Raw genomic sequence first — 13,554 nt, 5'->3', positions numbered from 1 at the left:
GAGTGAAGTTCTGGAACAGCCTTCCAAGGGGAGTAGTGGGGGCAAAAGACATATCTGGCTTTAAGGCTAAGCTTGATAAGTTTATGGAGGGGATGGTATGATGGGATAGCCTAATTTTGGCAATTAATTTAGCAATTGATCTTTGATTATCAGCAGGTAAGTATGCCCAGTGGTCTGTGATGGGATGTTAGTTACTATAGAGAATTCTTTCCTGGGTGCTGGCTGGTGAGTATTGCTCACATGCTCAGGGTTTAACTGATCACCATATTTGGGGTTGGGAAAGAATTTTCCTCCAAGACAGATTGGCAGAGGCCCTGGAGGTTTTTCGCCTTCCTCTGCAGCATGGGGCACAAGTCACTTGCTGGAGGATTCTCTGCAGCTTGAGGTCTTCAAGCCACAATTTGAGGACTTCAATAACTCAGACATATGGGTTTGTTACAGGAGTGGGTGGGTGAGATTCTGTGGCCTGCATTGTGCAGGAGGTCAGACTAGATGATCATAATGGTCCCTTCTGACCTTGAAGTCTATGAGTCTATGGTGTCTTCATCCCTGCGTGGGGAAGGGTCTCTTCCTGGCTCCCTTGTATCAGCTGTCTCTGCCAGTCTGATCACTGGTCTCTGCAGGACTGGTGCTCCCAGATCACACAATGAATCCCATAATAGTTCAAAGTCCCCCTCTGTGTGGAGGGGCAGCTGATTAGAGACTCCCCAGGCTGTGCTGCTCCTGTCCCAGCTCCAAACTCAAACAGCCTCAAAGTGAAACCACAACAATCCCTTTGCCTCTGAAGCAGCCTGTCCCCTGCCAATGAGGGATGGAGCAGTCCTGGCATCTCACTGGCCCAGCAAATTGCCCGTATGAATTACTCCCTCCAAAACTCCCCATTGACATTTGTAGGAGTTTCCTGTCTATTCTGTCCCTGGCTGGGACTCTACGTAGGCTGGGATATTGTGTCCGGAGGTGGCCTAGAGCCATTGCCGCTGTGGTCCAGACAGTAGGATCCCCAGAGGCCCAGTTCAGTGTTGCAGGAGCTAGCAAGCTTCAAAGGAGGTTACACGCACATCAATTCATGGTTTATTTCTATAAAGGAAGTTTAAACCACATGACGAATGTCCACAGTAACTGGCACCAGTTTTACTAACTGATATGAGGTTAACTGGGCTCCACTTAGAAAACAGAGAAAGCCTTAGCAACAAGTTATCCAACATTTGATGTCTTTCTTTTTCCCTTCTAGGTTCATGTAGTGGATCTTAGGCAAAGGTTAGTGTTTGAGTTTCCATTGACTGTGCTATGAAGTGTTCAGCAACATATTTGTAACTTGAATATATGTCCTGGCAAGACCCAGGCACTGTCCCTCTGTCCCCATAGCCCTAGTGGTGTTTAACTTCTTACTAAAGTCATTTAACTCCCCGGAGGGGTGGATAATTCATGGGAGAGAATGAGAAGGAAAAGTCATTTGGAAAGTCTTTGCTATTTGAGAAGATCCCCGGCCTCACCCTCTCCCACATCGAACATTTATTCTGTATTCTGTCAGCCTTCTCTTCTATTTGATGTTTGTTGTATTGATGTTGAAAGTGCAGGAATGATGAGAGTAACTCTTTTGTTTAGATTCGAAGGTTTAGATTCTGAATCGAGCATCTGACTCTGGACTAAAAAAAGTGAGTGCTTCTCTGCTAGATACCATGGGGTCAGACCATGGGGCAGGTCATGGGGGCTGACTCCATACAAAACACAAGGAAAGGAAAATGGTTCCTGCCTCTTCATCAGTGCATCCAGTTTAGTTATTACCTGGGTTCATTAGCACCTGATAATATTGTATCTGTGTAATTTTACCGGGTATCCTCCAGTTATCCACCTCTCCCAGTGCTCACAGCGAGCTCCATTTGGGGCAGCGTAGAACTATTCCCTTTGCTTTTCTCTCATTCCTTAAGAGTCACTCCACTCCAGACTCACCCTCTATGGCCAGAGTTCAAGCTCCCTCTCTCTTAGATAGCCCAACAGTGACCGACCCAATGTAACTGCATCTGCAGAGCAGGGTGTCAGAGAAATGCCCTGGCGACAAGAGAGGCTCAACAGAGAAAGTACAGGGAGAAACAATACAAGGGATGATAGGCACTGAAGATGATGTGAATGTAGCTGGTCACTATGAAACAAATCTTTAAGAAAGCCCCAGGCCTTGGGGGCAGCAGAGGGGACCCCCTTGTGTTTTAGAAAGTCCCTTTCCTCTCCAGCAGCCACCTGTTCCCTCAGACAGGATTATGGGATGCTGCTTGTCCCAGGAAACATTGGTTATCCAATAGCCCTGCAGTCAAGAGCCGGATTATGCTCTGGCTGGTCTCAGATCAGCATTTGGGCAGTGCCTCCACTCAGGCCAAAATGGGCAGAGCTGGAAACTACATGTATAGACTCATGTTGCCAAACTTAGTCTACCCTAAGCATAGAACACAGCTACAGCCATGAACAGCACGTACTGGTTTTTACTTCTGTTAGCCCAGCGGAGATGTCACTGCTACAGCAGGTGCTGGAGCCTAATCAACATAAGGGGCACATCTTCTATTCATGTTCCATTTATATATGGCTTATAAATGGTTATTCATCGTTTATTAGATGTTATAAGCACATCAGTGGACAGTTTTATAGATGATTTAATCCATGGCTATAAGCAACATTTTGTCCTACCTGTATTGCAAATAGAGCTGTGGGGGAAATTAATTTTCCATTTTGTGGTACATTCCATAGTTTTGACAAAAATCATTTTTTTTTTTGAAATTTTCCAATTTGAAAAATGTCATTTTGTTTCATTCAAAACATTCTGTTTCAATAAAAATGAAATATTTTGTCTTTAAAAAAACATATATTACATATAATATAAAATGAAAAATAACAACAAAGCATTCTTTTCCCCAAAAGGTCAAAACAGAACAATTTGGTCTTGTTGAATTTTCCCCACAAAACTAAATTGAATCAGAATTGACATGTTCCTGGGAAATGTTTAAATTTTGGTTAAATGTCATTTTCTGACAGAATTTTTTTCTATTGGACAATTTTTGACAGGCTCTAGTTATAAGCCATGGTTACAAGAAGCCTCTCTTTTCTGTCTTAAGTACTTATCTGCCCTCTTCCCAGTCTTTAATATATTCATGCTCACAAATCCCCTGTGAGACGGGAAAATTGGGCTCCGTGTAGATTAAATCAGTGGTTCTCAAACTGGGGCTGCTGCTTGTTCAGGGAAAGCCCCTGGCGGGCCGGGTTGGTTTGTTTACCTGCCGCATCCGCAGGTTCAGCCGATTGCAGCTCCCAGTGGCCGCAGTTCACTGCTTCAGGCCAATGGGAGCTGCAGGAAGCAGCATGGGCCGAGGGACATACTGGCTGCCACTTCCCACACTTCTCAAGCAGTGGCCTTAGTTTGAGAACCACTGGACTAAATTACTTTCCCAGCTCACACAGGGAGTCCGTGGCAGGACAGGGAATTGAATGTAGGTCCCCCAATGACTGCCCTATCCTTCTTCCCCCCTCTTTTTCTCTAGGTCTATATAGCAATCAATTAATCATTTATCGTGTATTAACCTTTTAAATGTAACCAAAGTACAGAGTGTGACCCAAAAAGGGTTTATGATGTTGCAATTGTAGCATTTTCATTACTAGGCATTATGCATACAAAGGGAAGAGCACAGTTTGCCTTTCGGGCCCCAGGGTGACTTTGTCATGTTGGTCATCAGAAAAAAACAAAAAACAAAAAAGAAGAAGACATTTCTTCCACAATGGGCTGATTTGCTCTGGAGTCCCTTAGAGGAGAAACACCTGGAAATCCCACCATGCTGTTTGCACTGAATCTGCCTTATAGAGACAGAGCTGTCCCGTCATCCCGGGCCACCTAGCAGCATTGCTAGTGGCCTGGCCAGCTGGACAGCTCAAGATTTTCATTAGCAGAGACCCAATTCTAATTTAGCTGTTCTATTCTATTCAAGTTATTCAACCACCCTCATCAATGTTGTATCTGAGAGCCTTCCTGTGGGGCACTGAGCAATGTGACTAACATCTGTCAGGTGCTATTTGTTCTCTCTTCCTGTCATGAGGGGGAGAATTGTGTGTATGGTGGGTATGAATTCATTGTGGCTGGTCTGTGTTTATGTTAGATAAGGCCAGGTCACAGCACTGTGCCTTGTACTTGGACTGGGAGGTGGGAGATTTGTGATGGCCCCTGAGTCCTGTGGGAGTTGATGCCACAGTCTGGGATTGACCCCTCAGAAAGCTCCATCTCTGGCACCAATGAGCTTGGATGGTGACATGGGCAGCTCCATTGTGCCTGAGGAGCGGAGCTGTTGATCTTCATCCCAGAGCTGGCAAATTGTTCTCAAAATTCCCCCATAAGCATGGAGCCAGCTCAAGGTTTATACATCTGAGAATGTCTGCTCTGCACATCCCTACACTTGACCCACTTTCTGCTTTGGGTGGCAGGTTGCAAGGGGGCTTCTTTGGGAAGCTTTGTCCTGAGACCAAGGCTCCTTGTTTAACAGCTGATATTTCTAAGTGTTCTAAAATCCACATGGAGAAACAGATGGTTTCGAAAATTGCTATGCCTTAGGAATAGAGTTAGTCCTCTGGGGCAGGGAATTTATTACTTTATTTTTGTAAAATTTTTCATTGAAATAGCACTTCTTGAGTTCACACTAGTTCATAAATTAGACAATAACCTGGCATTGTTTACTGGATCCAATGTTTACTGGTGTTTCCCATTTAAATTCTGGTGAATTCTGAGTGTGGGAGATCCATGGATCAACTCTTGGAGTTGGGCAGATCCTATTGCTGAAATGACCAAACTTTTACCAACTCTGACGGTAAAAAATATCTCTCTCCACAGTGAATATGACTCTGGATCCAATCACAGCTCATCCTCAACCTATCGTGTCGATGAATCAGAAAATTGTGGTATTTGGTGACAAATGGAACAGTCTGCCCAACAATCCTAGATATGTGCTTTGAAATGTAAATGTAGGCCATACTTACAGGATGAGGGACTCTATCCTGGGAAGCAGTGTCTTGAAAAAATTTAAGTGTGGTGATGGATAATCAGATGACCATGAGCTACCAGTGTGATGCTGTGGCCAAAAGAACTGATGTGATCCTTGGAAACATAAATGTGAATTTTGAGTAGGAGCAGAGCGGTTATTTTATCTCTGTGTTTGGCACTGTTGGAATTCTGTATCCAGTTCTGATGTCCACAGTTCAAGAAGGATGTTGATAAATTGAGAGGTTCCAGAGAAAAGCCACAAGAATGGTTAAAGGCCTGGACAACATGCCTTGGAGTGATAGACTCAGGACCGCAATTTACTTAGCTTAAAAGATGAAGGTTAATGGATGACTTGATTACAGTCTATACATCCCTAGATGGAAAATACATATTTAATAGTGGACTCTTCAGTCTAGCAGAGAAAGATATAACACAATCCAATGGCTGGGTGTTGAAGCAAGGCAAATTCAGACTGGAAATAAAATGTAAATTTTTAACAGTGAGAGTAATTAACCATTGGAACAACTTACCAAGGATCATGATGGATTCTCCATCACTGACCATTTTATAATTGAAATTGGATGTTTTTCTTAAGGATCTGCTCTAGGAATTATTTTGGAGAAGTTCTTTGGTTTGTGTTGTAGAGCAGTGGTCTCCAAACTTTTTTGATCGCGCACCCCTATCATTAAAAATTTTTTTAGCATGCACCCCCTGCCATGCCAAAGCAAAAAAAAGCCATTCAGACTCCTGTCTGAAATGCCAAAGCAAAAAAAAAAAAGTGTTCCTTCTGCTGTGCACCTCCAAGGATCCTCTTTGGAGACCACTGTTGTAGAGAGGTCAGACTAGACGATCACAGTGGTCCCTTCTGGCCTTAGAATCTATGAATCTGGAGAGATTTGATGTTTTTGTTTCTGTCCTAACATCTGAGGGCTTCACCTTGGGGCAAATTCAATGGGAGGTGGAGGAGGGGAAATGGGTAAGTGGGCTGTTGGGGTTGCCATGGACTCCAAGGAGGAAGGGAGAGATGAGCATTAAACCTATGGAGAGGATCTGGGTTCTCACCTTTTTTAAGGTCCTTTGGTCTTTGTGTGAGAGACCCAGGAAGACTGGAGTTTAGCTGAATTATACAAAGAAACAGGTGACATTTTTATGGTGCTGAGATTATGGCTCTGGTCTCCTCTCTCACTGCCAATTTTACTGGGAAAGTTTTCCCTTTCTTCCGCCCGTGGTCTAAAGGATCCTCTATCAAGCTGTCCTCCTGCCACCGATAAATATTCCATTGTATCCACTGCATAGTCTGGACAGAAACACTCACTTCATTGATCACTCATAAAACATGGTTGTGTTTCCAGGATGTAACCTTAACCCATTTCCAGGGGATGCTGTGTGGGTTAATTGGTTACAGTTTGTAAAGAAGAGCTATGATACTGTGTAAATACTATGTGCAACCCAGATTTATTTACTGTCATCCACGCACTGAACATCAGCACATCTGAGCCACCCTGACATCTGCCTTAATCCTGTTGTTGTCACACTGCAGCGTTTAGGGGGCTGGACTTAAAGACCTTTTTTGGCTTCATGACAGAGTTTGTTTAAAGCACTGGTTATTTATTTCATTTATTGTATTGTTATGATGGGAGTCACCACCAGATGGTGCTGATATACATAGTCTGCCATGTTCTGTTTCTTAATTTGTGAGAGCAAATGTTCAGTCCTTGAAGAAATGCTGTATTGTCATCAGTTTTGTGATACAGTGTCTTTGTGGGGAAGCTATTGCAAACATTGAGAAGGTTTCCTTCTTCCCATATGCAGAATAACATAATGGAAGGCTGATGTTTCTGAAAGAGGAATATTCCTGTGTGTATTGTGTGACCCTTCCATAAAAAGACTGGTGTTTATAGTGTAAATAAACAAGTTACAATAAGAAAATACCCAGACTCCATGTCCCTGATTTCTGGTTCACTGGGAAGCCAACCTGCAAGGCCCTGGAATCTCTCGATGCCCAGTAAAGGGATGATGTTGAGGGGACATTGGTGTCAGAAAAGGGACACTGGTTCAGAGGCAGGACCATATATGGTTCAACCGCATTACACTAATTCCAATTTCTTTTTCCTCTCCACCTTTTATCTAATACCCGAGTCAGCTTGTTTGAGAAATACCCCGCCTACCAAAGTTTACATTATTCTTTCAAGTTCCCCTAGACACAGATTATTTCCTGAGTGATTTCCAAGTGGAGGCACCTGGTGCTAGTTTAAAATCAAATCCAGGGATCAATTCCCCTGAGGTGACAGGTTAGCCCCTGGAACATGCCACCCTTGGTGTACAGTGTGTTGGTATTTTGTCCTATACGTTACCTGAGAATGGAAACGCTCACACCCCCATGTACTGATCCAAGACAAATGATGATAAAATGGAGCTAAGGCTGCGAGAACAGATCAGTGATTCAGGGTAAATGACATTGCAGGACTGTTGCAATAATTCTCAAACCCGAGCGTTCTAAACCCAGGCAATTCACAGTTAGGGTTAGATGACACAGAAGCAGCCTCAGCAACTGCTGGAGCAAGGGAGTGGGAGGGAGAGATGGGGCCTACAAGGCCCATCCCTTGTGCTCCTCCCCAGTGCCCTGTGCAGAGGGGACTCACTGCCCTAATGAGGCAGCACTAGGACCAGCAGCATGCCCCTCCCCCAAGCCATATGGACAAGAGGAACAGTCCATGAAGGCGCAGGCCCCTGGTCAGAGAAACTCCTCTGCACACAGAGCAGGCACAGTAGCAGGAGCCCTGGCAGGTTTTACAGCAGGGGCCCTCAGCCACTAATGATGTCATCAGGCTGCTTTACACAGCATGTGTTCTGGGCACCATCCCTCTGTGCTGATTGAATGTCTGCTCTGTGTTCAAATTTTCTATTCTGTCCTGAGAACATGGCAGCCCCATTGCTGGTAGTGCCTCACTCCACTCAACTCTCTGGGTTTTATAGGACAGGCATCTGTAAAAGCTACGTAAAGGTTAAGTAGAATCTAGAAGTTGCTGTTGTAGATTTTTAAGAATCAAGTCTGTGTACTTTTTCAGTTGTCTTAACAAACACTTTTTGTCCTCTTCACTTAAGGATTCAATATAAATGCCTTCATTAGTCAACTTCTGGTCTGAAGTCTTTGCTTCTTCCAGTACATTTTCAATGGATAGCTCTCAGATTGATCCAAATGTAGCTTCTATTGCTGGACAAAGACCTACTACTGTTGTAGCAGATGCCTGGATGGCATTGTTTAATGACCCAAGTGGTTTCAACAGTAGACTTACAAGAGAGAGAGAATGGCAATAGCCTTCTCTGAACATAATAGCAAAAGTAATCCACCAGCCTCACTACTTAGATCCATCCCATCTTGGTAGATACTTTCCAAAGCCAGTAATAATGGCTGGAGTAAATTTAAGACAACAGCCAAGGATCGCTCATGAGAAAGCCAGAGGGTTTTCCCAGGTTGGACTAATTTGAACTTCAATCCCAGTGTATCTTCTGTATTTTCTATGATATTCAGTCTTTTTGGACACTTGCTGAAAAAAAGAATATAACGAAGACATTAAATGTATAGCTTTTTAAATGTCTTTTGAAGAGTCTGCAGCACGTACTAGTGCTAGTTGGAGTAGATGGCCTCTGCAGTTTGTATAGGAGATGTTAGAGTTACACTTTTCTCTGAGAAAAGCTTGTACTCCACCATGTCTTCAAGAGAAGTCTGCAGCTCCATCAAATGCACAAGCAGCCATCTGTTTGGGATCCAACTGACAAGTATTTAACTCTTCTAAGATGTGGATTGTCACAGATGCAGCCAATGTGTCTTTTATAACTTGAACATCTAGAAATGCATCTACTGGCCTACCCCTGACATCAAGATAACATACACAGTGATTTAATACTTGATGCTCATTTGCATTGGTGCATTCATCAGCCATGTATGTACATTTTTTAAATGTGGTGAGAAAGTTATTTACTTTTTCAACTGTTGAGTCTTTCACTGTTTCACCACATGCTTCTAGCCAGTAAGTTGAGTTTCTTGCAGAAAGATAGTGAGCATTTGCTGGTCTTTTTCGGGACCACTGTTCAACTTCAGGATGAACAAGTGACAATGCACTTAACATTGGCCTTTGGATTGTAGTGTGTGGTTTCTCTTACTTAAATAGAAAGTAGGATGCCACAGTCATGTTTGTTCGCGTGAACTGTGTTGTGTCTCCAGCATTCTTAACAGCCTCATTAACACTCACCAGTGTTGTCCCTGGGCGGTTGAGACTCAGAGTTCAGAGGTGCTTTCACATGAGTTCACCTCCCACATGGCGGGCAAGAAGGCACCTTGCTCGTTTCTCCGGCTGCTTACTGTTCGCTTTGGCCACTGTTGTTCATTGTGCTACCATTCACTCCATCGCTCTGTTGACAATGGTCCTGCTCCGTCACCTTCTGCTGCCACCTGCCACTGTGACCTCTGCGAGTTGGTCTCTTGAGGTTCCACCCAGCTCTCACTGATTTCAGCTGAGCTCTCAGTGAGGGAACCTCACCGCTAGTGCAGGCTGGGCCATCTCTTCCACAGAAACACTGTCCCACAGCAGGTCTAAGCACTTAGACTTGATTATCAATGATTTCAGCTGTAGTGGTCACTTAACAAAACAAAAGACTATCTATGCAGACTAATCAGCTCTGTCTTTAAACAGTGGAGAGGGTCAGGTCAAATAGTACTTGTGATTCAGGCAGACCATCAAGCAAAACACCTGTCCCCACCCTTTCTCTTGATGTCCTCAATCAGCACAGGTAAGTACAGTTCTACTGCCCTTTACTCATACAATAAGAATAACATTTCATTACCCCCACATTCAAGTGATTTGTAACCCAACCCCAGCCAAAATCTATCGCTTGGGTAACACAGCTCTGTTTTTTGGATACCTAGGTAGATTAGGGGTGAATGTAAATACAATCTGGTCCTGAAGCCTTAACCCCCAGCCCCCAGATCATCACTAGCTGTCAGGGAGAGCTCATGTAGACTTTGCTTACAAATCATCATTTGAAATTATTAGGTTGGCCAACATCACTGAAATGAATGCACTGATACTGTCATGAAAAACAACAGCTGTATAAGGAAGTTAGTCTATGGTCATATTTTTCAAATCTATTATACTTTTTCAGATACACATATTTTATCATATGCTTTTAAAGTGTGTATTAATGTTTCAATTTCAATTCAAATTTCCAAACAATCACTAAATTGGCAACACTGCATGTAACTAGTTCACAAAACTGGAGGAGGGGGTGTTGGGGAAATTCAGGGGGGGTGTACACAGGGAAATCCCTGTGGCTGTCGTTCCATCTCCAGACTCAGCAGATTCTATGGTTTCTGCACTGATCAAAAAGGTCTCTCCAGACACAGAGATCTGCAGCATCTGTCTCAGCTCTGGTCCCATTAGATTCCTTGCCTCCATCCTTTCAGTGCCAAGGAGTTACACAGACATTGCAATCAAATGAACAGGCCTTAATAAATCTAGAGACAAAAGTGAATGCAGTGATACAGTCTCACAGGTAAAGGGGTTGTGAATTACAGGGTTGTGAAGGTTCTTTGCCTTCACAACCCTGTAATTCAGGCTGTGCAGCCACATTCCCTTCAGGAGAGGCTTCGTCCTTCCTTCTCCATCCAGAGTCCACTGATCGCTTTGGAGACTCTGGGTATTGGCGGGTAGCAATCGATCTATCGGGGATCAATTAATCGCATCTAGTCTAGACACAATAAATCGATCCCCGAATGCTCTCCCGTTGACTCTGGTACTCCACTGCCGCTAGAGGTGCAGGCGGAGGCGATGGAGGAGCGCCAGCAGTCGACTCACCACCGTGAAGACGCCGTGGTAGCTTGATCTAAGTACATCGACTTCAGCTACGCTATTCTCATAGCTGAAGTTGTGTAACTTAGATTGATCCCCTCCCACCCAGTGTAGACCAGGGCTCTGAGTCTTTAAACCTGAACACAGTATTTGGTGTCATCCCTCACTGCCTTCTTCACACCAACCCCAAAAATCACCAGGGGGAAGGAAAGGACCTTTGAACTCCTGGCCCAGTGATTATGTGGGGACATAAGAGTTAAGATGCAGCATACCCAGATGGTTAAAGAGGGACATTCAGCCCTGGTCTACACTACATAATTACTTTGGTATAACTACATCATTCAGGGGTGTGAATAATCCACACCCCCTGAGTGACATAGTTATATTGACTTGAGCACTGGTGTACACAGTGTTATGTCGGTGGGGGGGACGGACTTCTGACCCCACCATGCTTGGCGTGGATGGAGGACTGGGGCCTCGTTAGCCCATAGCTGTTCCTTACCCCCTTCTGTCCAATGAGGGGTTTATATACCCTGTCAGATACCCTCTCCCTTCATTTTAGGGTCAGGGTGCTGCTTTGCAGATCTTGTGCCCCCATCTCTCTCTCTCAAAAAAAATCTGCACTCGTATGGTCCTTCTTGGCCCAGTGAAGGATTTCAAAACTATACGGCTGTAATGAGAGGTACCATAGCATGATTCTGGGGTTGGTGTCCTTCATGGTGTTCAGCCACTGTAATGGGGCATGATCCATCAGTGCATCTATGACCCATTTCACTGCTAGGGCCTCCTTCTCAATGATTGAATAAGATGCTTCCTGTGGGAACAATTTCCTACTGAGGTATACTATGGGGTGTTCCTCTCCATCAATGTCTTTAGATAATATAGCACCCAGACCCACTTCTGAGGCATCTGTGTGGACTGAAAACTTCTTGATGAAGTCTGTGTGGATGAGCATGGGTTCTTGACTCAACCCTTCTTTTAGCTCCCAGAAGGCTTTCTCACATGCCACTGACCACGGGATCTTCCTTGGGCTGGCATTCTTTACCAGGTTGGTTAAGGGTTGTCGGAGAAAAACTCAGTTCTCGCTTTTTCATTTGGGTGCAGCAAAATCAAATACTTTATTATTTCTCCAGTAATTACAATGGAGGGAGAGAGTGCCATAGGACACAGGGTCGCCCCAGTCCCAGACAGGTCTCTCAACTGGTAAACAATTACAGCAAGCCTTTATACTTTTGTTACAGACAATAACTAGCAATAATACAGACAATAGAGAGCAACAACTACATTTTGTTTATACATAAGCCATTCTGCTATCTTATTTGTCTCACTCCTAGGAAAAGCAAGCCTGCATATTTGGTTATCAGTTACAAGGTCGTAATAACTTTGTACACAGTTCTTTCCCTCTGTCTCACACTATCCTTGCTTCTAGAAGTCTCACGTCATTAGGGTTACAGCTGGGCTAACTCTTGCTAACTAACTGACATGCATTAAGATCCCCTTCAAATCCTTGTTAATTCTTTCCCTGCTTCCACAGGGTGCTGCAATGGTGGCAAAATCCAGGATGAAACTTCAGTGGTACCTGGTGAGGCTGAGGAAGAAGCACGCCTGACATTTGGTAGTATGGACTGTGCATTGCACTAGAGGCTGTGCTTTGTCATTGAGTGACTTTTTTTCTCCCACGGCATTGCACTGCTGACTCATGTTGATGCTATGATCCACCACAACTCCCAGATCCTTTTCAGCAGTGCTGCTGCCGAGCCAGTTATCCCCCATTCTGTAGTTGTGCCTTTGTTTTTACTTCCCTAAGTGTAGCATCTTACATTTTTCTTTGCTGAATTTCATTTTGCATTTCATTTTGTGCAACCAAATCCCTTTAAACTTACAGTTTGAAAAGAAATAAAGTATGGCCTATTAATAGTTAATAGCCGTCGTAGATGGGTAGCATCAATACGTAGTTGAAGGTGGAGGCAATGAAGAGTAGACAGGAGTAGATAGGTGGATAGATTGCCTGCCTAATGGCGAGCTGCCTCACCTTTTTATAGGGCATTAGTCGGAAATCCTTCCTCTTATGCCAAATTTCATTCTTCCCCCACGGAAATGTTAGGGTACACTTACCCCATAAGCTAGTATGTATATGCATATGGATGACAGGTATGTATGCATTTGTGGTGTACTTGTTAGATTTGTGGGCAAAAATCCCCTTTTTCCACCCTTTATTGTTATCGATTCAGGCAAAGGTCTCTAGACATCTGTGTGGATGTTTTGTCTAATTTAACTTTTCTGGGTAAGGGTCCCAAAATGTGTTAACTTCACATTAGCTTAACATACAGGGTTTTTGGCCTGCAGGTCTCTTGCATTACAGCCAAACTTATTTTAATATAAATCTATTCAACCTATTACATCAAATAGTCAAAAAAGAAAAGATATATTTATACAAACAGATTTAATCCTTAGGGCTACAGTTCTGACCCAGCAGCTCTCTTTATACTATCTTGCTGAGCCTTGATTGGCTGCTTCACACGCAGCCGCTCCAGAGAGCTTGGAGGACTTTTCTACTGCTCTTTCCTGGGGCGGGGTGTGGCAGGGCCTCAAAGCCTCCAGCAGGGAGCCTCGGGGCTTAGTCCACCCCATCACAATTACTCAAGTAGCTTCCCAGCTATCGAAGTCAGGCTGACTGGTCTATAGTTGCCAGCGCCT

The 13,554-nt window shown here is 44.0% G+C and overlaps 1 protein-coding gene across 1 annotated transcript in view; it reads left to right on the top strand.

Moving 5' to 3' along the window:
• LOC123371173 overlaps nucleotides 1-12,580 on the top strand; it is a 71,129-nt gene extending 58,549 nt beyond the window's left edge. Inside the window, exons 17-19 of the mRNA XM_045018472.1 lie at nucleotides 1,232-1,257; nucleotides 1,606-1,655; nucleotides 12,392-12,580. Of these exons, the coding sequence (XP_044874407.1) occupies nucleotides 1,232-1,257; nucleotides 1,606-1,639 (60 nt within the window). The 3' untranslated portion in view covers nucleotides 1,640-1,655; nucleotides 12,392-12,580. The remainder of the gene's footprint in view (nucleotides 1-1,231; nucleotides 1,258-1,605; nucleotides 1,656-12,391) is intronic.
• The last annotated feature ends 974 nt before the right edge of the window (nucleotides 12,581-13,554 follow it).

The sequence above is a fragment of the Mauremys mutica genome, chromosome 5 (genome assembly GCF_020497125.1).
Source record: "Mauremys mutica isolate MM-2020 ecotype Southern chromosome 5, ASM2049712v1, whole genome shotgun sequence".
NCBI classification, from domain to species: domain Eukaryota; kingdom Metazoa; phylum Chordata; order Testudines; family Geoemydidae; genus Mauremys; species Mauremys mutica.
The sequence above is the reverse complement of the archived record's forward strand: the minus strand, read 5'-3'. Positions and strand labels throughout refer to the sequence as shown.